The 27198-nt window shown below is 36.6% G+C and overlaps 3 protein-coding genes and 1 long non-coding RNA gene across 8 annotated transcripts in view; 3 read left to right on the top strand and 1 right to left on the bottom strand.

Moving 5' to 3' along the window:
- The first annotated feature begins 1841 nt into the window (after positions 1-1841).
- On the top strand, positions 1842-4687 carry LOC128860202 (tetratricopeptide repeat protein 27). The gene is made up of 6 exons (XM_054097520.1): positions 1842-1977; positions 2043-2407; positions 2473-2731; positions 2796-3033; positions 3100-3940; positions 4001-4687. The coding sequence occupies exons 1-6, from the start codon at positions 1914-1916 to the stop codon at positions 4619-4621; spliced, it is 2388 nt and encodes a 795-aa protein (XP_053953495.1). The 5' UTR covers positions 1842-1913; the 3' UTR covers positions 4622-4687.
- On the bottom strand, positions 4639-9626 carry LOC128860204 (dynein axonemal assembly factor 10). 3 transcript variants are annotated; one of them, XM_054097524.1, is made up of 3 exons: positions 9608-9626; positions 5599-5924; positions 4639-5541 (listed from the first exon to the last, which is right to left on the bottom strand). In XM_054097524.1, the coding sequence occupies exons 2-3, from the start codon at positions 5871-5873 to the stop codon at positions 4692-4694; spliced, it is 1125 nt and encodes a 374-aa protein (XP_053953499.1). In that variant the 5' UTR covers positions 5874-5924; positions 9608-9626; the 3' UTR covers positions 4639-4691. The 3 variants fall into 3 exon arrangements, with proteins under 3 accessions (XP_053953499.1, XP_053953498.1, XP_053953497.1); XM_054097523.1 differs by lacking the exon at positions 9608-9626 and adding an exon at positions 6372-6587; XM_054097522.1 differs by lacking the exon at positions 9608-9626 and adding an exon at positions 6431-6587.
- On the top strand, positions 6931-7498 carry LOC128860205 (uncharacterized). Its single transcript, XM_054097525.1, has 2 exons — positions 6931-7004; positions 7063-7498. Exons 1-2 carry the CDS (start codon positions 6985-6987, stop codon positions 7469-7471), a joined length of 429 nt encoding a protein of 142 aa, XP_053953500.1. The 5' UTR covers positions 6931-6984; the 3' UTR covers positions 7472-7498.
- Positions 8748-27198, top strand: part of LOC128860206 (uncharacterized) — a 45219-nt gene continuing 26768 nt past the window's right edge. Inside the window, exons 1-3 of one of the 3 annotated variants that reach the window (XR_008454227.1) lie at positions 8748-9577; positions 9666-9940; positions 10021-10201. This is a non-coding gene — a long non-coding RNA (uncharacterized LOC128860206). Of the gene's footprint in view, positions 9941-10020; positions 10202-27198 lie in introns of all 3 variants that reach the window. The other 2 variants (XR_008454225.1, XR_008454226.1) reach the window with 2 other exon arrangements.

The raw sequence follows: 27198 nt of genomic DNA, 5'->3' as shown, positions 1-27198 counted from the left end.
ACTATTTTAAATAAAAAATAAACGTAAAAAGACATTTGTAAGAACGACCTACCACTTCATTAAGTCTCATTAGCAGCTTCCATCATTTTTGATATAGCAAAATACGTTGAACGTAGGTGGTTGAACAGGTTGTAGCAGAAACACCAAGAGTAATGTATTTTATTTTTGGCTTTTGGTCCTTAAAACGTCAAAACCGATACAGCAAGATTGACACTTTAGAGTAACTTAAACTAAATTTTACAGTTTAGAGACCGAACAAACGAAAAAAAATCAGACACAGGCGTCTGAAGACTGAGGAATTTGTATTCCCAGCTAGCTCCTTTTATTCCCTTTTTGATTTAAATTTCGAACTGTTATTGGCAATAATTTTATTTAATTAAAATAAATCTGATCTGATAAATATAAATCTGCGACTTTTGTTTAGACAGTTTAAAATCATGAAGAACGCCTGTGTCACTATTTAGAATCCGAAAATGTGCCTTATAATTGCGAGCGTATCAAGGTGGCGCCTTTGGAAAACCGCTACATTATTTTTCGCGTAGGCACCACATTTTAAATTCTGTACGCAGTGGGCTTGAATGCCAAATATTTCTGCTTTTTTCTGCATTTCGATTGATTTTTTTAACATTCAAGCAATAAAATGTAAAAAAAAAAAATATTAATAATTAAGATCATAAACACTCAGGAACCCAGATACATCAAAGATCGTCTTATGTTTTCAAAGTCCTGCCGTTCGTTAAACTTACTCCCGATGAAATACAGTTGTTTGGTGAGTGAATGTCAATACTTTGTATTCTCTGTCCTTTTTTGGAATACCATACCTTACAAAATGAAACGTATAAACGAAAGCTCGTGTTTCAAAAATAAATTGCTTCGCTACCTTGCCGAAAATTGCTTATGTACTCAAATGGTTCAACATTATTTAAATCTCATCCAATTAATCCCTACTCCTACTGCTACTATTTTTACCTTACTTTCCTTTTTTAATACTTTCTCCAACTTATACTTCTTTACTACTATCTGTAATTTTAATTTTAATTTTGATTTTACTGCTAATCCTTTTATGTAAACTATTCTTAAGGTCAATCATTGTAAAAATAACCTATGGTTGTATGTTTGACTTTAATAATAATAAATAATAATAATTAATTTGTTTTTGTACAACTTTATATAGAGACTATGGCAAAAATTCGAGTGTGATCACGAACATAATGTTTACCGAATTTAAATTTTAAATAAAGCAGAAGTTCTATAATTTTTTGGTGGTATTTAATATCGAACGTGAAAGGTTAAAAACGTTCTAGCTTCCATGCAAGGCGAGTTCAGTACCATAGGTGGCGCCTTCCCAAAACAGTTAGTTTATTTTTTGCGATTTTGACAGGCATCAGTTCCCTTTCCAATACAAAACAAACCAAAGGAGGAGAAATTACATGTTTACTTTACATACTTATGTATTATAAAATTTAATATCGAGTTTCGAATGCGTATTGTTCCCATAATTTTTTTAAACCTCAGTAAACGTCGTTTACGGATTTCCTCCAACTGTTTGTTATTAGCAGCCAATTGCGCAATTAAATTAGCTATCACATCTCCTTGTCTTTTTTTCATATCGTTAATAATAATTCAACAAACCAAACACTACAAAGTATTCCACCGAAGCAATTTCTATGAAGAAAAACCGTTCAAAGCAGTATTGACAGCTGATTGCTAATTTAGCAGGTAAGCTGCCATTTGTGGATTTATTCTTGATTACTGCATATGTGAACGTACTTTTAAAACACACTGTAATCCAACAGCTGATTTTAACACATTCGCTAAAACGGCAAAAAGTTGAGCAAAGCATACAAAACAATAAATTCGTATTTAAACGCACGTGCAGTATATCTTCGTGTCTCGTAGTAAAATTAAGAAAAATGAATGACGAACCATTTAATAAATATCATTTATGCAATTTTAATGAGCCTACTTTAGCAGAAGGTACTTTCAAACAGCCTTAAATATATATTTTCATAAAAACACTGATTTCATGTTTTTCGCTTAAGATTTGCTTACAGAAGCGCTGCGTCATCTTTGGTCGTGCAAATGGACTACAACGCGTTTACAAAATATTTTAGATAATTGGCAGAGCATCAAAAATACAGAACCTTGTTTAGAAACAGCGGATGCACTATTCTGTCAGGCTGTCGAACTGACGCTGGTGTTTGTGCAAAACAATTTCACAGGACCATTTAAACAATTGGAAGAATTTAGTGATTTTTTGCAGGCAAAGCAGCTGAAAGACTATGATCCTTTTATACGATTAATGGAAAATGGAGAAGAAATAAATCCAAATGTAAAATTAGGCGAATTGTTAGTGTTGGCAAAGGAAATGTTTCATTTATTACGCCAGAGCTGGCCCGATTCTTTGGTAATGCGATCATATAGCAACATTGGCACAGCATGATTTGATTATTTTATATATTTTACTTTTAGTATCTTCAATGGTGGTGTATGCGCGTAATTTCCATACAGCAACAGGTAATCGAAGAGCTGACTAGCAATTTATACGAACAGCTTAAAGTTACGGCTGAATCGCTGCTAAAAAATGTAGACAGTGTACAGGAGAAAGAGTTGCAAGCCTTGCTTTACTTGGAAGTGGCAAATGCCTATTTACTATTTCATCGCACACAAAAGTCCGATGGGGTCCTTGCGGAATTGTGCCAGCGTTTTAATATAGCTTTGAATGTGGAAGGTACTTACTTGTTTTTCGATTAGTGATTTTCACATTTTTGTTCATATATAAAAAAAAAATATAGGTTTACTCGGTGTGCGTACAAAGTTCCAGCAGAAGCCGGTGCCTCAACTTTGTTTGAAAGTGGCGCATTCTAATACTGAATTTCCTGTGGCGCAGCTAACAAATGGCCACACAAATTTACCCAAGCTGCTGCTATTAGATGATGACACGCGGCTGGAACGCATACGCTTTATTGAGCCCAAAGACAATGAGGTGATGACTTTGCCTAGCGTTTTACAGGCTTTAGTGCTAGCAAAAGTGTAACTATATAAATATATACACATTTTTATATTTCGTCATGGATTTAAATACTATATTTTTCGCAGTAAACAACTTAAACGCTCCCAACCTAAAGATCGTCTTGCTGACGAGGAACTGGAGCCTTACACAAAAACTTTACTCTATCAAGAGCACGGCCCGCTACAAGTTCGTCAGTCTGCCTTGCTGCTCAATTGTGTTCAAGAGTCCAATCAACGACGCACAGTTGAGCGCAGCTGGAAGCAGTGTGAAGGTGCTGTCAAGTTGCTCGATGCGCCTATATATTCATTACCCGAACGGCTCTCGTACGCTTTCGCAGGCTTCCTGCAACCCAAGTGGCAGATTCAAGCGCAACTATGCGAATTATTGCTCTCATTGGGTATGACGAAAACAGCACTGGATATATACCTGCAAATACAAGCGTGGTCGGAGGTGATTCAGTGTTATACAAGACTTGAGCTGCGTCATAAAGCTGCCGAGATTATAAAACAAGAGTTGACGAAGAAGCCTACAGTGCTGCTGCATTGCTTGCTAGGCGATGCTACAGACGATCCAAACTGTTATGCTACAGCCTGGGAGTTCTCCAAGCATACGAGCGGAAGAGCGCAAGCACATTGGGGCACATATTATTTCCGTAAAGCTGAATATGCCGAGGCAATACCGCATTTAGAAAAATCTGTAGATATAAATTCGTTGCAAGAGAAGATATGGTTGCGCCTGGGTTTCGCAGCTATACAACTCGAGCGTTGGGAGTTGGCCGTGCATGCGTATATTACATATACACATATCGAGCCATTGGGATTTGAATCATGGAATAACTTGGCAAAGGCGCTGGTGAAGTTAGGCGATAAAAAACGTGCACATAAGGTATTGAGTGAATCGCTGAAATGTAACTATAACAACTGGAAGGTAAACAAATTTCATATTTCCATTAAAAGCATTTATGAAAAACAAATTTTACAATTCAAGGTATGGGAAAACTTTATGATTGTTTCGGTGGATACGTCTAACATCGAGGACGCCATGAATGCATACAATCGTCTCAGCGAGTTGAAAGACCGTTACTTAGACTTGGAAGTGCTTTCTATTACTGTGGGCGCCATTGTAGAGGGCAAAGCCGATGCCAAAGGACAGACACAAGAGCGTTTGCGCAAGAAAGCTATTACTTTGATGGCGCAGCAATGCATTAAACATGGCAACGAACCGAAAGTATGGGAATTGGCCGCATTGCTTGCCACCACACCTCTAAAGCGGGCACAAAAGTTGGTTAAAGCCGTAAACGCATACACCGCCAAAGAGTTGGAGTGGACAACAAAGCAGGCATATGCGCTCAAAGTGATACGAGTGTGTCAGCAAGCTTGTGAGTTGTCTTTGGAGGCAACCAATGACCATGCGCCCGACGAAACCGAGGTAATGATAACATCGCAGTTGAATTCAGCTCGTCTTGGAGCGCAAGCAGTACTACGTTCGACGGCGAAAGTTAATGAAAAGTGGGCAGAAAATGAAGAAAATTTAGCGGTTTTGCGGGAGCAACTTGAGGCGCTGACAACAAAAGTGAAGGAGCGTATGAATGCGGCGAGCTCAAGTTAGCAAGAAACAATTCCAAATTTTAATTGTGAAAGTAAAAATAAAGTGTATTTAAAATAACAACTACAATCATTTAAAGTAAATTCAATTTAGTGACCACTAAAACACGAACGCACTGATCGAACGAACCGCAGACGGCTAAACCAAGCTTGTCCGGATGCCAATCAAAGCTTTGCACAGGTTGCGACGACACGGTTGAGGCGTGCAGCATCTGCAGTGAACCAGCAACTCCGATTTCATTGTTGTCCACGTCGGTCTTGACCCGCTTTTCTGGATATTCATATTGCCATAGACGTATCGAGCCAGTGCCACCACACGAAACAAATACATCCCTATTCTGTGGCATGTGGCGTATAGCCCACACCGTCGCTTTAGGACCTGTTATGACACCATTTGAACCTAAGCTGCGTCCTGCATTACATTCCTCCACACAACTGAATCCCTTTGTTGGATGCTGCGTGCGCATATCGAATACAAGTAGACCACCCTCTAAAGTGGTGACACCCATTTTATTCATTGGTATATCGGCACGATCGAATTCAATGCCACAAATCCCATTTTTAAGCGTCGTCTGCCAGCGTACACCCATCTGACGCAAGTCGAACAATTTTAGATCACCATTGTCGTAGCCAGCTGCAACGCAGCGTTCATTATTATTATAACTATCACCAAAAGCAACAGCCCAACAGTCGCGCCGTTCGGTACGATTAATGCCATCTCCTTTTACCGCATCTGGGCTGATTTCGATCACTGGTTGTGAGCCTTGACGTATGTCCCATATTTTGACGGCGCCATCACGACTGCCAGTGGCTATTTCTGGTGCACCACAATCCACTTGTTTACCGCCAATTGCATCTATAGTGTTTATTATACTTTTATGCGCTTCCACGTTATATACCGGTAATTCAGGACGCTCCAAATCGCTAAAAAGAAATGCGAATTAAGTACACCATCATTTCGACATATTTTCGTAGACTAACAGTACTTGCATGCGTCCCTCGAAATCACCTATAGCCATATGCCGGTTTCTAAGGCTGGAAGCACCAAAAGTGCCACACTTAAATGCCGATTTCTTGACGATCTGTTTAATTCTTTCGGCCTTGGATTCATTCAGCTCATAAATTTCTAATATGCCATTGCTGTTGGGTTTTGAACCAAGCACTACGAATTTCGCGGAACATGGTATCCACTTCACATCGTAAATCGTATAGTCGACATTCTGTTGGATGTGTTCAATCATCTGCGGCTTATCCATGTTTTGCTTGATTTCTTCTGGACTTGTGTCTCATAGGTTTTTCATGCGGCTCTGTAAAAATTGTTTGTTCAATAAAAATTGCAGCAATTAAAAATATGGTCACGGTTGCTATGGTTTTTGTTAGATTTTAAATGAGTTTATTGGAAAATAACTATTGTGTACAGAATATAGATGTTGGCGCCTTCGGAACACCATTAATTTATTTTTCCGGATTTGGCAACCGATGTTACAAATAAACCACCGTTGTTTACAAGTTGCTTGTTGGCAAATATTAGGTTAACAGGTTGGTTAATATTGTGATTATTAAATTAAAAAAGAGGGTACGATTTAGTTAATTATGCATTGATTTCGGATTACTGTGTAAAATGGGTGTCCCGATCCAATTTGACCAGTTTAAATTTAATTAAAAGGAAATTTAAAATTTCCGTGTAGATATTTGCTAATGAACTTGGTTTGATATAGGCGTTTTTTTGTTGTAAATTTCGGAAATATGCATACATTAAATGCTCTTATTCTGTCTTAAGGCAGTCAATTAATTAAAAGGTTTTTATGCTCACATCCACTCAACACATTATACTATTGACTATGACTTAGTTTATTCTTTTAGTTTAAACTAATCAATATAAATTTGTTAAATAAAATCACGTTGGTGCATCTGATGGCATATACAAATTGAACGGCGGTGTTGAGCTGTCAAACTTTAGAATATCCACGAGGAATTAGAGACAGAAGAGAGCAAGCAAAAACCTAGCAAGCATTATGGTGCGTACACCAGTGTTCGGACTTCTACCACTAAAGTGGTAGATATACCACTTTTTTCCGAAAATTTGAATTTCTACCACTTCTACCACGCTAGCTTAAAAATCTACCACTTTTTTCAACTTTTGAAGAAGTCAATCTTTTTCACACACTATTTTCCAAAATATTATTATATGTTATAAATTACAATATTATATTAGAACTTTTATTCTATTAAAAAAAGAAACAGGCTGGCAGCACTTTAATATATCGTCAAATACTTTGGGCAATGAATGATGTTGGCAACAGTGACGTTTGACACATAATTTTGCGCCACTCATTTAATATTGTTGCGTTTTCGTATTTGTTGAAGATGGAGAAATTCCTAAAAAGGTAAACTTTTTTAATATTGAGATTTGTGTACAGAAATATTAAATACAAACTTCTTTAGAATATATACTGCAGAAAACGTGCCTGCAACGACTGAGTCGTCAAATAATAATAAGCCGACAAAAAAGAAATCTAAGTACAATCAAAAATACAAGCAGGAATGGGAAGATGGTTGGGAATGGCTAGAAAATGCAGACTTTAAAGCATTCTGTAAATATTGCAAAACGTTTCTTGCAAATGATGTAACATTATTAGACCGGCATGCTAATACTAAAAAGCATATGAACGCAGTGAACACAAAAGACCAGGCCCGGCTGAAGCAAATCACCATTTCGGAAAGTGTTGAAAAAAATTCAGAAACTACACACCAATCTAAGGAACTTGCGATGGTTATGTACTGTGTGCAACATTCTCTGCCATTTACGTTGATGAAATCTTATGTGAAATATTATATTTATGTTTGTTATTAAATAAATAAAGCATATTTAAGTTTTACCCTAAATCTACCACTATTTTTTTTAAATTCTACCACTAAACGAAAAAAAAAGTCCAAACACTGGCGTACACTGACCGATGTATAGCAGGCCCTTACCGCAGGCCCTAACGAGCACAAAACTGAACAAAACTTATCTCGTAGAAAACAACTGCGTTCTTTTAGTTACATATTTACCCAATACCTCGGTTTGTGTTTAGTTATATCGACACAATGTTGGCATTGATATTTTTGCATACACACTTTTTTACACACCCGCGTTATTAGTTACTACTTTTCATTGTTTAATAAACCAAAGTACAAAATTTTGTTGTTGGTCTAGGCCACCAAATTTTAATGACTGCGCCTTGTGAAAACCTCTAATGCGTGAGACGAAGTGTTAACGCAATGAAGAAAACAAAGCTTGAAATAATCAGTTTTCCAAAAAAAAAAAAATTGTCATTTACACATTAGAAACAGAAATTAATCCAAGACGTATTTATTGAAGGTGGTGGCGGTAGACCAACAACAATGTTTTGTACGTTTGATTGTCACGGCAAGGTTTTGGCAAAGTAGAAATTAATTCGTCTTGTTTTATTCTGTGCTGACAGCTACATGGGCACAGCAAAAGAAAGAAAAAAAAAACAAATCAGCTGATTCCACCTTCAATAGATTCGCTTTAAAAAAAAATTCCCAAATGAAAAAAAGAAACTTCAAACTGTCCTCTTATTGGAAAACCCTCTATATAAAGTTTTGTAGTTGATCAAAAAAATTTAAATTAAAAATACCTCAAACATATATAATTAACTTAAAATTAACATGAATTTCTAGAAATAACTTTTTTAAATTTACTTATATTTACTATTTAAACTTTACTAGCAGAAATAATCCTATATTTCCCCAAGCAGCGTTCTGATGTTTGTCATCGTTGATTTCTTCCGTTTGGTTGAAAACCACCACATAACTCAGAACTTTCTCCCACGAAAAAAGGAAACGCATGAAGCAACTGTCAAAAAATGCTTTCAGATTGTAAATACGAGTAAAAAGTGCCAAGCGTGTCGCTAGTACGGGCGACAAAATTCCTTCTCTCTTCTGCATCCATCCTTCTCCCACGAACAAAATGTTTCCCTTCCAAATGTTCCCAGTGTAAGTGGGCACTTATATCCATTTTGGCCCTCACTTCATAGAACCTTCGCATTTCCTGTTGGCTCATTAATTATTTACAAAATCAATGACAGCTCAATATGTGACAAATGGTAACGCAGTCAGCTGATGGTAACATGAAGAGAACGAGGGAGCTTCATGGAGAGAAAGCGAGGGTAAAAGAGAGTTTCAACGAGTGATTTGTTAACATTTTCTGCTAAGATTTAGCAGTTTTGCCAAAATAATTATTCAGCACCTTCATATTTATGGTCTAATATTTAGAATAAATATCCCAAACATTTTGCCAACATTAAACTAAATAAAATGTCAAAGTAATAAATAAATGATAACCAATTCCAGAGCTCACACCAGTGGCGGCGCAGTCGAATGTGTGCTACGAAATAAATGACAAGCCACAATATTGCCTGATTTCGATATGCCATAATGCTTTCCGTCAATACAACAGTCGGTCGGCTGAGTTTTTGTGAGTTGGTTGATTAATTATTATACGCGTATATGTACATATGTGATTCGTATTCATTGTGCCGTGACCAACAATTTTAACGCAATCATCATAAAATAAAACATTGATTACCAGAGCAGCTGATACCGCACTCCAACGCTAGAAGTGACCAATTTGCAATTAAAAAAAGCGATAATGCATTTGTAACTGTATGCAGAATTTGTTTCTCAATAGAATATTGTTGGAATAGCTGTCGTGGTGACAGCTCATAATTGTAGCAAACAAAGAATAATCACGCGCCAGTTTTTTAGCCTAGTTGTTGGGAATAGGAAATTAAAAACGCGCCTACTGCTGGTGGAGGACAAAATTGAAAACCATTCCGTCTTAAATAACGCTATCAAAGTGATTGCCAACGAACACTACTGCTTCCCTATCTAAATATTTTTTTGTTTTCGTCAAGATTTGGTGCGGTGCCAGTGCGGTATTGCTATTGCTTTGGTAACTTGACTATTGGGGAAATATACTCACTCAGCAAGCGTGAAATTATTTAAAAATTCCAAAATTCAATAGATTATTTTTACTTTAGAGACGTAAATATCAGTCATTTCGATCATCAAAAAGATCGCAATCTTATTTTGATAGCGCGAAAAAGTAAATAGTTAAAAAGAAAAATTGAACAAATAAGAAAATCGGTCATCGATTATAAAACAATGCTGTGAGTGTGTGTGTTGAGCGAAACAAAAATAAAATAATCTAAAGGAACAAGAATAGCTTCACATACATGTGTACATACCTACATATGTATGTATGTTAAAATTTCGCGCGAAGCTAGTGCAAACGAAAATTTAATGAGGAGAATATGTATGTACATACCTATGTATGCATAAGTACATTTGTATTATTTTTTTCTTCTTTAAATGAAATAATATTGATAATCCTAGTTGAATCACCATTTTGAGGTACTTTGTCTCATTCGCTTTACATTTACCTGCAAAAAAAAAATAAAATTAAGTCAGCTGGTGCAACACCTGATAACACCAATAACAAATAAACACTGTAAAAAGACAGAGCATCAACAGCACACTCGAATTTGCAGCCTACGAGTAGCAACAATTAACTAAGGTAAGATATAAGAAGAGTATGAATATTGTTTAAATGAGATGTAAAATATATTTGAGTTCCACTGTTACAGAAAAAGGCAAAACCATGCTCTATTACTTAAAAAAATGGGAATTACCTATATTATTCATATATGTATGTATGTATGTACTATGTAAATGCGCTAGGGATGCCTGTCTCGGAATCCCGGTGTTCTCAAACAAGCTAATGTCGGGATTGCGCAGGAATTGAAATATCGAATTCAAAGAAGTAAAAACTTGTCATTACAAAATTTAATTGCAATTTCCAAGAAACTAAGGGGTTAGGGGTAGTCGGAGCCCCGAAAAAATGATGATTTTCAATAATTTTTTTTTGCTAGTCAATTGCTTTATCTTACAAAAATAAAAACATAGCGTGAATCATCATGTTTCGACTTGGCTTTAGTAAAATTTCAAAAAACAAAAAGAAATAATAATTGTAAAAGTTAAAAATTTGTGTGGAGCCCATTTCTCCAGAAGTCCATTGCAGTGATCATCACATGTCCTTCACCTAAAATCAATCGGACAAGAGAAACTAGTTTTATTAATACATAATCTAGTGCCTGATTGAGTTTTTTTTTCAAAAATTACAATATGGCGTCTTCAGGAGGTATTTTTCAGATTTTCGAGAAAAAATGACAATTAATTGATTAAAAAAAAATCGAAAGTTTAGAAAAAAAAAAATTCCTTCGTTCAGGCACGAGTATTTTATGTTTTTCAAAAGCAGTATAAATTTTATTGAAATCTACCAAGCGGTTTTTAAGTTACAGTGATCACCAGTTCAAAAAACCTAGTTTTGAGAAAAACGCATTTAAAGTTTTTGTTTTTGTTTGGTTTTGCCTGAGCGCCCTTTGTTAATTGTTGAATAACTCGAAAAGTACTCGCATTTATTAAAGGTGGTGGCACTAGACCAACAACACTGTTCTGTACGTTTGATTGTCACGGCAAAGTATTGGAAAAGTAGAAAATAAAAAATTAATTCGCCTTGTTTTTTCTGAGCTGACAGCCACATGTACACAGCGAAAGAAAAAAAAACCAAATCAGCTGATTTACCAACACCACCTTTGATAGATCCGCCTCGGCTGTTTGCAATTAATTGTGAACTATCTCGGTTTGTTTAAATGCTTATTACTCATATTTAAAAAGTTATACTCCCAAGATGGCCTCCGGGGGAATTCCGAAATCCCGGCATAACTTTAAAAATATCCCGAAATTTCGGCATCAATATTTTACGCTAATATTGGCGTCCCTAACATAAATACATATGCACATATTTCATCACAGTTAAATATATTATCTTACCTCCAACCAACATTTAACGTGTCGCGTGTCTTTTTGCATGCGCGTATCTACCAGACAATTTGCTGAAAGTTGAATGTGTATTTGCGTATGTTTGTATGTACATACATAAGTGTACATGTTGTATATGTATGTGTGTACACACATAGCTTCTATTGCGCCATGACGATATTTCTTGTTTTCCTTCATTTTATTGCAATAAAAATCTGGCTTGGCTTCTTCGAAATTGATTTCATACAAACATACATTTGTACGCCAGACCTCGTACATAAAAGGTACTGATGGTAGCTCTTAGGATTATTAGGTAGACTTCATCACATTGAATGTTATTGATTGAATGGGTGCTAACATACATACATAAATCTACAAAACAAAATATTTTAGAAATTTCTCAACGACAAATATTGTTAGGATTTAGTCGGAAGTGACAGAAAAGCCTGCAGCCAAGGCGAATGTATTAAAGGTGGTGTTGGTAAATCAGCTGAGTTATTTTTTTCTTCCGCCGTGTCCATGTGGCTGTCAGCTCAGAAAGAAACCAGGCGAATTCATTATTTGTTTTCTAGTTTCTCAATACTTTGCTTTGACAATCAAACGTACAAAACATTGTTGTTGGTGTAGTGTCGTCACTTTTAATGAATGCGCGTTGCCTGCAGCGGAGGCGAAGTTGTGATATTAGCTCACAAATTCGTAAAAAAATTGTACAGGCTTGTTCCTATAAAAGTGGTACTGAAATCTTAGAGCGGCGCTGGAATGTTTGAGTTGTTTTTATGGAAATGACATTGATGAATAAAGCTAATTTTGAACACAAAAAAAAGTGTTTTCTTTGTTGTGTAATCAATGATCTGTTTCCATTGTTCTTTAAAAAAAATTTTTTTTTACGAAAATCAAATTAGTAGAATTTCATTTCTTTTGAAAATTCATATTCTTCTATTCTTGTTTCCAATACTTTTCAACCAACCGGTGTTTTTCAAATTCAATATCACAAACAATAAATGATAACGCATTATTCCAAATATATTAGCTTGTGTTCACGGTTATCATTTTGTCGAAGCCCCGGGTTGTCCAGCCATTTTTAATACCTTAATTAGCGTGCTACTGTTCTCTTCCGTCATAGTGTACATACATATGTATGTTATCTACTTTAGTGCTATTATCGTGCGTCCATGGAATTTCGATAGTCTTATCAAAAATAACGAATATCAATTGATAAAGTAATTTTTGCCCTGCATGTAAACCAAGAGTAAGCAAATGTTGTATATTACAAAGTAAACTATTAGTTTGAAATGCGTTAAGCCGCACTAAGCTCACATAAATAAAATGGCAAAGTGAAAATCTATGTAATATTTATGTAATAAAAATACCCACTTGAAATTAAAGACAATGTTCTATCCGTTATATTCCCAGAGCAAATAAAAGTCTTTTGGAAAACAGAATAAATATCTGCTGACATATTTACTTATTTGAATTCTAATAAAGGTATGTATATGCTTTTCAGACGTTGTCTAAAGCCGTGACTAATCTCTGCTCAATATTTACTGAGACAACAAGATAAGTTTGTTTAAAAACTTTTGTGCGCACGGTTTATAATTCGTATCAATCAGCTGCTTGACATTATTCACTAGCAAACAGCTGTGCTGTGTGTATGAGTATGAGATGAGGTTCAGGGGGGCCATAAACAAAACCAAAGCATCAAAAGCCATTGGTCCTGACGGACTTAACATGCTGATGCTGAAAAACCTGGTTCTATTGGGAGTAGGATATCTCACAAATGCTTTCAAGCTGTCCATGGCCACTCTCATTATTCCTGACAAGTGGAAAGAAGGAGAGTGGTCCCACTACCGAAACCTGGGAAACCCGCAAACCAAGGGGAATCTTATCGGCCGATAACTCTCCTTTTCCCAGTAGTGAAGACACTTGAAATCCTCCTACTTCCACTCGCCACAAAATACCTGACATCAGCCCCCCAGTCCGGCCAAGGACTGTCACTTCAGCAGCATTTCCAATATATGTATGGGGATTGTTTATGCTGCTACTACAACAACAACAACAACGAGTGCACAGTACCACCACAGCATTCACCGTTATAAACACCCAGATAAACCGCGGGCTTAACCAAAACCCCCCCTGCGAAAGAACTGTCCTAGTAGCGTTCGACTTGAAGAATGCTTTCGATACTGCCAGCCAATCCGCGCGACTAGATGACATTTTACAGTCGACAATACCGCCACGGCTGAAGAGGTGGTGGGCTATCTGAGTGGCCGGCACTCTTGGTGTCACTGTGGTGTCCTTTAACCCTTTCTGCTCAACTTCTATATATCGAAGCTACCCCAGCCGCCAGAGGGAGTCTCCCTGGTCTCCTACACTGATGATTGAACTATAATGGCGTCAGACAATGACATTGATGACTTGTGCGCCAAAGTGAATGATTACCTCACCAATATTTCTCGCTTTTTCACTACAAGGAATCTACAACTTTGTTACACAAATTCCACGGCGACCCTCTTTACCATATGGACAAAGAAGATCAAACTGCAACTCAAGGTCAAAGTCGATGACACACCACTTCTGACTGTTCACAATCCCAAAATTTTGAGCATCGTACTAAGTTCCCGTTTCCTGTGAAATGGCTGTCAAAATCCATACAAATTGCATTGCCGTGAAATGTGCGTAAAATTTCATACGTATATCACGCAAAGTAGGACTGAAAACACCGTAGTAGTCGTACAATGCGCAACATGCCAGCAACATTTTTGGCAGCAACATGATTGGTGTCTGGTCTTGTACATTTTTTTATTGAAAGAAAAATTCGCAGTATGTTTTCACAGCTTCCATTTAACATCACGATTCAAAAATGTATTATGCAAGGCAAATTCAATAAAGTTTGTGGCACTAGACCAACAATAATGTTTTGTACGATTGATTGCCACGGCAAAGTACAAAACAAAGAATGAATTCGCTTTGTTTCATTCTGTGCTGACAGCGGCATAAACACGGCGAAAGAAAAAAACAAATCAGCTGATTTACAGACACCTTCTTTAATATTATTCGCGTTGATGTTATTTATTGTTAAATATGGCGAACATCCCTATTTCCTTTTTCCTTTTACGAATCATCCGTTATGACAGCGTTCAAAGCGCCCATTTGGCCAAAGCCGAACAGAACAAGAACAGCAAGCAAAGCCAGCCTGCATTGGGTCAGCACCTTAACACCTGCTTAACAAAGCGACAAATGTCAAGGCCAAAAGTGCGGGAGAATGTTTGCGAAAGTGCTTGCTTATTTGTTTTTGTTTTGTGCCATTTTCAATATTTTTATTTATGGTTTTTCCAAATATGTACATGTTATGATTGTGGCGTCGCCTTTTGAGATAATGACCGCTCCAAACCACCATCTTTCCAACCGTTTGCTTGTCGTACCTGAACTTGCACTTGTTTTGCGCTGTTTCATGTTTCCATCGCGTGGCACTTGGCGTCGACGTGCTTGCTCTGTCTCTTGCTTTTTCTATGCGACCATTTCGCCTTTCTTTCTTTCTAGGTTGATAGGTTTTATTATTCTTGGGTTTTATTGCTATAAATTGGTTGAGATTGCTCTATTTTTCTTTGTTGAACCTTTTAATCTACAATTATACTTGAATGGTCGTCGTCGGCATACAAAATTTCTTCGTTGGCATGCGCATTAATTTAATGACCGTAATAGCTTAATAGAATTCTGTATAGCAATTCTATTAAGACTGAATTGTTCAAGTTCTTAGTGGGGACTTACGAATGTTCGTTGAGTGGTTGGTTGAAAGAAGTACTTCAAGTACGAAAGAAGTAATTGGGATCACTGGTACTCAAATACCTGATGATAGACGCAGTAAATCGAGATCTAAGCACACAAGGCGATTGCGCCGGACAGTCGTGGAGTTATTTATAATGCATTGGCCACAGCGAAAATTGAAGAGTGATTACCGAAAACGACGTCGACGTTGATTTTTTTCCCAGCAGTTAACGGCTTGGCTTCTAAACTTTTTGGTTTCTCATCTATTTCCATCTACATTTTTGACCTATGTAATCATTAATGTTTTTCTGAAGTTGAAGCAATGCCTTGGTAGATAGAGATGAATTCATATTTGTAGGCGCTCGACAAATCGCTTGCAGCCTTCATCAAATTGGAGGGACATTTGAGATTAAATGTAACGCACTCGCTAGAGGAAAATTGCACTGGTAGCTTTGTCATTGTCACTTTATACTATGGTGAAAAGAGCTTTAGAGGTGTACAACCTAGCATTCGGCTCTGAGCTAATTTGACAGATATGCCGACGTCATTTGTTTTGTGTTTCACAAAATGTTTCTGTTTTACAAAATTTAGCTTTAGCTTAGTGAAACACAAAACGAATGACGTAGAATCCAAAGTTACCCTGAAAAAATTTGTTTTCACCATACCTAACGAGCAAACCTGGTATTTATCATCCTTGTCTTTATACTTTTTGAATGACTCGATTCTCAAAGTGGGCATCGAACCGGCGACCAATTGAATAGTAGTCGCATACAAAGCCATTCGGTTATGTCGGCCACCATTCTACGAATCTATGAATAAATTTTTATTTGCACTTTGCTGTTTTTGTGAAAAAGAGGTTTCATTTATTTTTTGTGGCCATTTAATTCTAATTTTCGTTGGTTTTATTACATACACCCGTCAACAAAAAAAGCCAACACACCATTTGTGACTATAAATTTTGTCATTTAATTTTTGTGAAAAAAGATACAATGAAATTATTTATTTTTCGTGGTCATTTAATTTTACTTTTCGCTCGTTTTATTACATAAACCTGTTAACAAACAAAAAAACCCACACACCTCTTGTGACTATAAATTTTGACATTTAATTTTTAAAATTAAATTAAAAAAATAAACTCAATAAAAATTAAAAAATTTATATATTTAAAATTAAATTTGATCTTTTCCTTTATACAATAAATGTATTTTATATGCCAGACATTGCACAGTACTATTAATAAAAAGAATTGTTAAAAGCCGATGCGATTTTCGAGTCTTTCCAAACTACCACTTTATAAAATTGCATGGGCTACAAAACCGCATACGCAAAAATTTTCTAAAAATTCTAATTAAAAATTTGGAAATTTCCATGAATTTTCCTGAATTTCGTACAAAGTTTGGAACTTTGATAAATATGGCTTTTATTAAAGAATAAACTACATTTTTATTGAAAATTAGTCAAAATTAAATTTTAAAAATTAAATGTGAAAATTTATAATCACAATTGGTCGTGGGTTTTGTTTTTGGTTCATGGGTGTAGTCCCCATTCGAAAATTACAAGTCACGCATCAACTATTTTGTCCATTTATATTCTGTGTTTTTGCGTTTGCCGTTAATTTTAGCCATACACTTCTGTCCACATAAATTTAGCATACACACACACACCCCCACTCAACTATTCATAGGCAACAACTTTCAAGTGTATGCGGACTTGTTTGTACATTTGTATACCCCTGTGTGCTCACGTGCATTTGCACTTGATTTGGCTTGTTCGCACTTACTTTTGGCCTTATGGCCACCTACAAGCCACCTAATCGGTTTTGTACTTAACTGCTCTGCTGGGGAGTCCGTTGGTGAGGTTGGAGGATGTGAACGAACGATGAGGCAGATAACATTTTTTTTCTCAAATAAAACGCAAAAAATCTAGCATTTAGCTATTAGGCTATTGGCATTGGTGTGGGATAACAAAAAGGAGCATCTTCAATATAGAAAAAAAAACGTGCCTTCGACTTGGAAGCTACATCAAACCGTAACTTTAACCGGTATGTAACGCGACCTCAAGGGTCTCTTGAGGTTGGTTTCCACTACTTCCAATGACCCTAATTGAAGTGAAAAACAGACGCTTGAATTGATTTTAAGCGCACTCACTGTGAGTACTTCACAGGTGATGGCTGTGGCCAATGGCTTCAATACCTGCAAAAGTTTGATCTGTTGTTTGAAATTTCTTCTGGAGTATAATGAAATGGTATCATTTTTGCATCTATTACCCAGTAGTTCAGCCTGGCGGCCAAACAGCTAAATATTTTTAAAACACGGTGACGCAATGTTCCGGCTGATGTTTCAATGTCAGCGTTCGTAAATTCCTTCAGAATTGCTCTACAAACTGCATTTAGCCCCTAAAAAACTTGTCGGCCACTTTCTAAATGTAGTCTTTTTATCCAAATATTTGATCTCTGAGTTTTCTGCATTTCAATAGGATTTTGCTATATTTATTATGGAATACTTCGAAATTTTGGCAATTCAAGATTTTTGTCTATAACTGGGCTTTTGAACTAACCCTTTCCCCCCTACTGGTATTATTTGTCCCAGCAATTTTCCTTACATCATAGCTTTATTGAGGCATAATGTCGCACCGAAAAACCTAATTGCAATTTGAAATCTCAGAATAACGGCTGAAAATCCTGGCTTTTAATAGGACTATGAATAAGTTCGTTTCGGTTTTACAACAGATGGCGTAACTTGATTATTATTCCATCGATCCACATTTCCAAACATTCATTGGAGAGCTACTGTCGTAAGGCACAAACGTCAGTATAAGTTTTTTATTTGAAGCGTAAACAACAATATTTTTACCACACTTGAAAATGTCGAATTTCGTGCCAAATAATGTGTTTTTGCGGGGAATTCTTCTTCATTATTTTAATATGAAGAAAAAAGCAGCCGAAAGTCATCGTATCTTGGTGGAAGTTTATGGTGAGCATGCTCTATCTGAGCGAACGTGCCAGAAGTGGTTTGCACGCTTTAAAAGTGGTGATTTTGGCTTGGAAGACGAAGAACGCGAGGGTGCGCCGCCAAAGTTCATGGATACCGAATTGGAGGAATTGCTCGATCAAGATCCGGCTCAAACGCAAGAAGAGGTTGCAAAAACTTTGGGAGTTGATCAATCAACCATTTCCAAACGTTTAAAAGCCATGGGAATGATCCGAAAGGTAGGCCATTGGGTGCCGTATGAATTGAAGCCAAGAGACGTTGAACGCCGTTTTATGGCATGCGAACAACTGCTTCAACGGCACAAAAGAAAGGGTTTTTTGCATCGAATTGTGACTGGCGATGAAAAGTGGGTCCATTACGACAATCCAAAACGTCGGGCAACGTATGGATACCCTGGCCATGCTTCAACATCGACGTCGGCGCAGAATATTCATGGCCTGAAGGTTATGCTGTGTATCTGGTGGGACCAGCTGGGTGTTGTTTATTATGAGCTACTGAAACCGAATGAAACGATTACGGGGGATGTCTACCGACGACAATTGATGCGTTTGAGCCGAGCACTGCGAGAAAAACGGCCGCAATACGCCGATAGACACGACAAAGTTATTTTGCAACATGACAATGCTCGGCCACATGTTGCACAAGTGGTCAAAACATACTTAGAAACGCTCAAATGGGATGTCCTACCCCACCCGCTGTATAGTCCAGACCTTGCGCCATCCGATTACTATCTCTTCCGATCGATGCAACATGGCCTGGCTGACCAGCACTTCCGTAATTACGATGAAGTCAAAAAATGGATCGATTCGTGGATTGCGGCAAAACCGACCGAATTTTTCACAAAGGGAATCCGTGAATTGCCAGAAAGATGGGAAAAAGTAGTAGTAAGCGATGGACAATATTTTGAATATTAAATTTGTAACCATTTTACGTCAATAAAGTTTCAAATTTCGAAAAAAAACCGCACGAACTTATTCATAGTCCTATTAGTATACCCTAAACATCTTATACGAGGGTTGCTATTTATATTTATAGTCTAACAATGAAAAAAGGAACGTTGGTGGTTTAAAATGGTTTTACTGTTTTTCAAAATATTCTCCATGATGCTACCGGCAATACACTTTGCTACCGGCGTAATAAAGGAAGCTTTTATATCTTTAGGTAAAAAACACGAATGCTTAAAAAATACGGCAATACAAACAGTCCGCGATTGAAAGAAAGTTTTTTCTTTTTTTTATTTGCTTATAATACATGTACATACATATATGTGAACGCCGTTTTGCTAGGCTGAGAAGTAGTTCAAAATACAGTACAAATATAAATATTCAATATACTTGCATTAACACTTCCATTTCAATTTAATTCACATCAATTAAATTGGTGGATACAATTGGGCACTTTCGGGCACTCGTTTTGTTAATGAAATAAATTTGAATGATTGAAAAGTGTGAAACTTGATATCATTGTGAGCCATTCAGACACTCTTCGCATATTTGTCAAAAGTAGTCGAGCGCAAGTGAAGGAAATAATATTATACAAAATGTGTCAAATAATAAAGAAAATAACTTAAATGATCGCACAACTAAGTAAATATGATACTCATGAAAGAGAATAATTGAAATTTAAAATTACAAAAAGTTCAAAGAATTTCAGTATACAGCTAATCAACTGCCATTATTCGAACCACTTGGGAACCCCAGTTAAACTCATTATCATGAATAGATAGCAGTTGGACCTCTGATTATGGTGTTTCAAGTATTGGTACACATTTTTTGTTTTACATACATAGCTTTGAATTATTCCTCTGGACCAATTTGTTACATCCACTTTTTCTATTAGGCAAAAATACCAAACAAGACTATCAAATAGCAAACAAGACTATCAAAAAGCCTAGCTATCGAAATGAACAAATACCGCATAAAGAGAACTTGCAAAAAAAAACCAACAGGCGGTGCACTGGCTGGTCCAGTGGAGACGGCTAGGTTGCTGCCAGATAGAGGAAAATCAACCAAATGCTATGCTAATATATCTCCAGCTGGTATGGATAGGCTGAAGCATTGACCGAAGATTTAGGGGGTCCATTAGTTTAGATTTTATTATTATTTTTTTACAGACTTGTATTCAAGGGGAAACCCGGTATAGGATGCCGAGATTTTGGTGCTTTTCGTGAATTTTTTGAACAAGGAAGGAATAATCAGAAATTGTTTAAACTGAGGGTATTTTATTCATATTTTTAAGAGTACACTTTTAAATTTTTTCAAGCTATTTCTGCCGGAAATAGTAGCGTTAGAGCGTGCTGTCCATTGTCGATCGCCATTCGAGTATCTTGCTGGTGGGCATTCCTGAAGTTGCAATTTTTCTCTGTAATCAACAACAATTTTTGTTTCTTAACAACATATTTCCTAAGAATATGAACCTAATTGGAATAAAATAATATTGAAAATGTTTTTGAGGCGCTTCATTTTTTCATACCATATTTTTTCATCTATTTTGCTTAAACAATTTTTTTTAATGATAAAATAATCACAGAATTAGGTTCCTATGAATTTGAATTGAATAAAGAATACTCCGAAAGAATTTCATAACGATTGGTCGATAACTTTTTGAGCTAAAGTACCCACCAGTTGAAAAAAAGTCGTTTCGATAAAAACGCGTAAGCGCTACGGTGCCGAACCGACGGGTGCTCACTTAAGTGCACATAGAATCGGGAATAAAGCGAAATTTGGTTTAAAATTTTTACCATATTTTCTTGAGTAGTTCTACTAAGAATTTATGCAATAAAAAAAGTAGACTTTTTGATCAGTCTAAACTAGTTTCCCCCCCTTAAACTTATAAGTTTTATAACTAAAATTCAAAACGAAGTGATTTACCTTGATAAAAATAGTAGTTGGAGTGCCTCTGTATTTTCAGTCGCAACGTGGCCTTCGTTTGAGCATCGTATTACTGTCGATGAATAGTGAAAGTTGTACACATTTGAAAGATTTTGTAATGGAGTAAATTGAACAAAACCAAATGGAATCATCTTCGGAAGGTTAGGTAGTAAAATACGAGAAATCTTTAGTACATATCAATACCTCGACACAAAATTTTTAGCTGCGGCAATACGTAGATACATTTTTTGCAATTTTTTTTTATAAAATTTGAGTTTTCAAACTGTATAGTAATACAACGCCGTCATATGCTGCTTTGAAACCTATTAAATGTTACTCAAAAAAGTGATGGTTACTGAATAAAACAAGATTCAGCTGCTACCACTTGCTAATCAGCGACCCCGAAAACATATAAATTTACATGCATCTTGATTATGTTCTTGAATATACGCTATTTCACGTGAGGGGGTGGCCAATAGGGGGGGAAGGTGGTGGATTTTCAAAATTTTAAGATCAAATTCGTAATCAGCGACCCCGACAACCCCCGAGTAAGAAATTTTGAATCAATTACTTAATTTTTTGAGTTTTGGCCAGCTTTTCGGGAATCGGCCGCACTGTGCGCCAGTACAAAAAATTAGTGACATGTGAATTTTAGCGTACGAGTAATATGAAAGCATAGAAAATTTACGTCAGAAGCGAAGGTTGCGCTATGAATCATTTTTATTTAATTCGATTAATTAAAAATATTAATGTTCCGAAGGTTGTTTTTGATAAGTTCAAGGGTACAAAAAATTATATGTATACACTATATACTTATACTCGTATATATATGAAATTTAATTCTATATTGGGTTGCTAATACCTCGCATGCATTTTTGTCAGGTATTGCGACGGAACTTCTCCATCGATTTTTATTGTGAATTTTATTGTTGTCCTACAATTTTAGAATTCTACAGTTTTATGTCGCCTTCGAATGATGGCTGGTTTTACGACAAGCTTTTTTATGACCGAAATACATGCAATGTAGAGAATACATACATAAGTGGCGCCATCCGCAAACAGAAACTTTGTTCTTGGCTTTGTGTGGAATGCAGGTAGGTAGGTGGGGTGGCTGTCGCAACGACACACTTAGACCTTTCGTAGTTCCATTGTGATACCACTGGAGCTTATCCTTACCCTATGGGTTCCTTTTCAAGCCATCCGGTAGCTTTAATAAACGAGCAAAGCTTCGTCAGTTTTAGATGCGCTATATCCGTGTTCAAAGTGCGGAGCCTCTTTATAGCTAAGCTTTCACACTCACGTAAAAGGTGTCTGACTCTTTCCTCTTCTTCTGTGTTAGGACAGCTTCTACAGAAATCGAAGTACGGGAGTCCTAACCTTATAGCTTGGCTGCCTGTTAAAGAATGACCAGTTAATAGCACTATCATGTTTCTTATAGCTTCTCTGTTAAATCTTAACAAACTTTTTGATCGATCGCTGTTCCATTGCGGCCATAATTTCAATTATTTATTATTGCGAGGAATCGAAGCAGCTCCTTAGGAGGGAGCATTTGTAAGTCTTCATTCTCTAGTAGGTACGAGCCCTGGATTATGTGTCTCCTCTGACCTAATGCTTTGCAATTGATGATTAAGAGTTGCATGGACTCGTCTTCATCACAGCAGCACCTGCATAACCTAGTTCTAAATGGTCGTATTGTTTTGAAATCTTTATGACAGGCAAAGTGGCCTGTGAGTGCTCCCCACAGAGTAGTCTAAAGACCTTTTTTACCTAGGGTTAGAGCAGATTTTTCTCTGTTGGTATTCAAGTTCAGGAAATTTTAGGAGTAATTAAGACCGTTTATGCCATTTCAGTATTCTCTGGTTTTTATGGTTTCCTGTTTTAGATTGTTTATGTTAAAGCCGAAAAATGCAGTTGGTCCAATAAATAGCCCTTCTGCCTCTTTTTGGCATAAAAGTCTGCCTTCTCGTTTCCTTCGTGTCCCTCATGTCTTGGTACCCAAATCAGGGAGACCTGATTACGAGTCGCCAGTATCTTTTGTGCATTGTTACACTCTATAAGGACTTCTGAATTAAACATAAAGCTATTTAAGGCTTTGAGAACCGATTGGCTGTCCGAGAGTATTTTAATTTTTTACTTTTTCGAACCGTCTTTTGCTTACGATTTCCACTGTTTCCATTATGGTGAAAAGCTCCGCATGGAAAATTGTGGTATCTGTACTTAGTGTTAAAGATTTGTGTGTTCTAAGCCCCACCAGACATCTTGAGGATCTGGACTTCGTCGATGACATCTGCCTCCTCTGTCACAAACTCTCTGATAGGCAAGCGAAGGCAGACAAACTAGTCGCGCTGGCACGCACTGTCGGACTGGAGGTCAACATCGCCAAGACCAAGGCCATGAGAGTTAACCACAAAAACGCAAGGCAGATATTGGTTGACGGATGCCCGGTGGAATTCGTCGAAAACTTCTGCTACTTCGGCTGAATTATCACGGCAGACGGTGGAGCAGATGAAGATGTCAACTGCAGGCTAAACGCAGCAAGGGCGGCATTCGGGTGAATGCATACAGTGTGAGGAAGTTCGCAAATCTCAAGGCGCACTGAACTACGAATATTCGGCTCATGCGTGAAGTCCGTATTCTTGTACGGAAGCGAAACATGGCTGGTCTCTAACTCCATCACACAGAGGTTACAATCCTTCGTCAACACTGTGGAGATTAACGAACGAGAAAACCACATATTGAGAAGACCACCAAATAGCATCACAAGAAAGGCTCTGGACTGGAACCCGCGGTCGACCAGAAAACATTTGGAGAAGGTCGATGCTGCGCGAACTGTGTACGATGGAAAAGTCTAGAGAGGAGTGGACAAGGAAAAAGAAGCTCCCTATTCCTGTTTCTACCCCCTGGAGCGTTTTGGGTTCATCTGTATGCCATTTGTGCGAGTCATCATGTAACCTTGTATCGCTTGGTAAAATTAAGTACGGGTTCCGTGTGGCCATTCGCCTGGGTCATGCATGCTGCATGTTCAAACATGTACATATAAGATATTGAGGTGCTCAGTAAGATCTCCTAGTTTAAATTTTTCTTTGAAATATATGAAAGAAAGCAGCTTCCTCTTCTATTGCTAAGTGTAGTGGGGATAGATTTAAAGCGCTTCCATGCCAGCAGTTGGGGTAGTTCTCATAGCCCCTGTTATGCTTAGGCACGCCAGCCTTCGTAGTTTACACTGTTTTCATATAACTGCAATTTGATAGGGATAACTGAATATTTTGATGTACAAGTTAAAATAATGAAAATGAATTTACGAGTATGTGGCGAAAGCGCAAATGGTAGTGAAACCTCCAAATGCAGTTTTTTTTCTCTCTCTTTCCACCAAGTTGTATTCCATCATTCTTATCTTTCCAATTGCTTTTGCTTATTTTTCCTCTTTTTTTCGTTTTCTTATTTTCCATGCCGACGTCACAACGTTGTATTTTATCATTCTTAGGTTGCCATTGCTTGCTAACTACATATCATTTTAATGTTTCATGTTCACAGAGGTTATCGACGCATAATCTACTAATTGTTGTTGTATGTTATGCTCAAACTCAGCTGCCGCCGTGTCTGAACTACTCACATGAAATTAATGAAAAGTTGTTTGCAATGTTTCTTCCAAAGATACATATTTATATTTTGACTTTGGAATTTGATTGTTTTTTTGTCACTTAGCTGATTTTATTAAGTACATAAACTTATAAGATTATTGCCGACGAAACCGTCTTATTTCATACATATTTATTGCATTCGAGAGGTGGAATTATGGCCTTACTTTTTAAGCTGTCGAACACATGTCACATGTTTTGTGCTTCATGACATCACTGGCACTTCACAACAGCGTTCACCTTTCCACGTGCGCTCAATTGACAAATGTTTCATGTACACATACATACATGCATACTTATGTATCTACTCATGCACTTAAGCAAATAAGCATTTAAATGCGTTGTGCACAAAAATAATTGACTGATAGCGATAAGATAAATAGCTCCAGTTCAGTTAATATGATGCCTCCTGTTCGAATATTATCTATTATGAGGGTGCATACTGGGGATGTAAATTTTTACGATGCCGATTTTTTACAAGCCCGAAATCCCGGGCTTTAGATATTCATTATTTTGCAACAAGTTAATTCGAAAAGAATAATAATAATAATTAATAAATAAATGGGTTTTAAACATAATTTTTCATTTAAAATGAAAATTATTTCATTAGTAACAAAACGAAAGATTTGGATAATGGTGTCTTTAAAGCTCTAGATCGAAATGAATGTGTGCAAATGCAAATTTTGCACATGCCCGTACAGCTTGTTGTACAACTTACGGGATTTTAGTAGTTATGCAATGATACGTACTAGATTACAATTCACCAACAGTCATGCTTTTGTTGCGGTAATTCGATTTGTTAGACGTTTTTGTGCACAGTTATTTTGCTTAATAATATAACTGTTGCCTGAAATGTATATAAGAACATTTAGAATAAATGAAAGTTAAAATAACGTGTGGATCCTATGTGGAACGTATGTGGAACATATGTGGATTTGGTGATACTTTAATCCCAAATGCGTAAAAGTGGTTTCAAAGAGATTTTATGTGTATGTGCCTTGCCGAAATAAAATAATTAATAATAATATAGTGGCACGCTGAAGCACACTCTGAAAAGAGTTATGTATAGTATAGTATATGTATAGTAGTAGTATAGTAGTATATAATAAAATAATTTGAAGTGTGATGCAAAAAGCGCGATGCAAAAAAAAAACTTTGAAAAAGAGATGAAAGCTGCCAGATGAAGCTGTGCCAGACAAAATCTGCAAAATATGGTTTGAACTTGAAATGATAAAGTTAGAACTTAATATTATTTTTTCTGTACATACATACATACGTATCGTAAGTGGCTCGCTTCAGATTCACGCATATTACATATTTTTATATTATTTGATACAAAACGAATATTAATACCATATTTCGATCTGCTGTGCGTTGAACTCAAAACAACTAGTTGAGTTCCGCCACAAAAGTATAGTAAACGCAAAGTGTTCTTCAACTTGTTTTTGTGCTATAAAAGAGAATATTACTGTCTCCATTTCATATGGTTCGTAAGAAATTACAAATCTCTAAAAATTTTTATTAAATAGTTTTTGGAACTTAAAAATACCAATATTAATATCTCTAGTGCATGCAGACACCTTTATTTATACATACGTATGTATGTGTGTATGTACAAATGCAAGAATGTTTTTCTACACATTTATATCAAATCCTTTGACGAACACTTTTTATTCGTCTTATTTTATTTATATGATAAACTGAATTTTTTTTTATCCGCAAGGAAATGACGTCCGTCATATGTTTGTGTGTGGCATACAAACAGTATAACTTGCCTTCAACCCCCACTGCGGTTGTTAAACCATAAAAAAGTTTATCTCTATAGGCAATGACAAACCTTCGAGTGTAAATACACAGAAATCTGCCATAAAAAAGAAAAAAAAACTATAGTTGCCTTCATCACATCACAATGCAAATCATAAATTTGTGGACAAGTTTGGCGCAGGCACTTTTCACGCATGTACGCATAGGTCCCCTATCTATGTATCTATGCTATATATTTTCTCAGGTCGTAATTCAAAATATCTTGCAAGCGAAAAGAATAATTCGGCAATGTTTAAACAGGTATAACTCTAATGGAGATAGAAATTTTCGCTTGTAAATTGGTCCGAATTTCACTAACTAAGTTGTCATTTGCCAAGGCTGATATTACCGCCATCCTAGCGCCGGACAGAGGAATTTCTGATAAGCTGCTTTCGCTCAGCAGAATAGACTTGAGACCTTTAACTGGTTATTTTACAGGCCACTGTAGCCTGAGATATCAATTAAACAAAAATGACCATCAATTGTCTATTCTGAAATGTACACTGACAATTCAGAACACATTTTTTTGAATGTCCTGCACTGGGCAGAAAAAGGCAACACCAGCTTGGTGATATTGCCGTGAATTCACATAAATTATGGAGCAATAAATCCTAGAATGTGGTAAAA

This window comes from Anastrepha ludens, chromosome 4, assembly GCF_028408465.1.
Source record: "Anastrepha ludens isolate Willacy chromosome 4, idAnaLude1.1, whole genome shotgun sequence".
Taxonomy (NCBI): Eukaryota; Metazoa; Arthropoda; class Insecta; order Diptera; family Tephritidae; genus Anastrepha; species Anastrepha ludens.
Note: the sequence above shows the minus strand (reverse complement) of the source record. Positions and strands in the feature narration are given on the sequence as shown.

Bases quoted from the DNA above. Each gene is read 5' to 3' on its own strand.
- LOC128860202 (XM_054097520.1), top strand. From the start codon at position 1,914: ATGAATGACGAACCATTTAATAAATATCATTTATGCAATTTTAATGAG. The intron at 1,978-2,042 runs GTACTTTCAAAC...TTTTCGCTTAAG, and splicing joins TGAGCCTACTTTAGCAGAAG to ATTTGCTTACAGAAGCGCTG. The intron at 2,732-2,795 runs GTACTTACTTGT...AAAAAAATATAG, and splicing joins TATAGCTTTGAATGTGGAAG to GTTTACTCGGTGTGCGTACA.
- LOC128860204 (XM_054097524.1), bottom strand. From the start codon at position 5,873: ATGGATAAGCCGCAGATGATTGAACACATCCAACAGAATGTCGACTAT. The intron at 5,542-5,598 runs GTTAGTCTACGA...ATTTCTTTTTAG, and splicing joins GAGGGACGCATGCAAGTACT to CGATTTGGAGCGTCCTGAAT.
- LOC128860205 (XM_054097525.1), top strand. From the start codon at position 6,985: ATGGAGAAATTCCTAAAAAG. The intron at 7,005-7,062 runs GTAAACTTTTTT...AAACTTCTTTAG, and splicing joins ATGGAGAAATTCCTAAAAAG to AATATATACTGCAGAAAACG.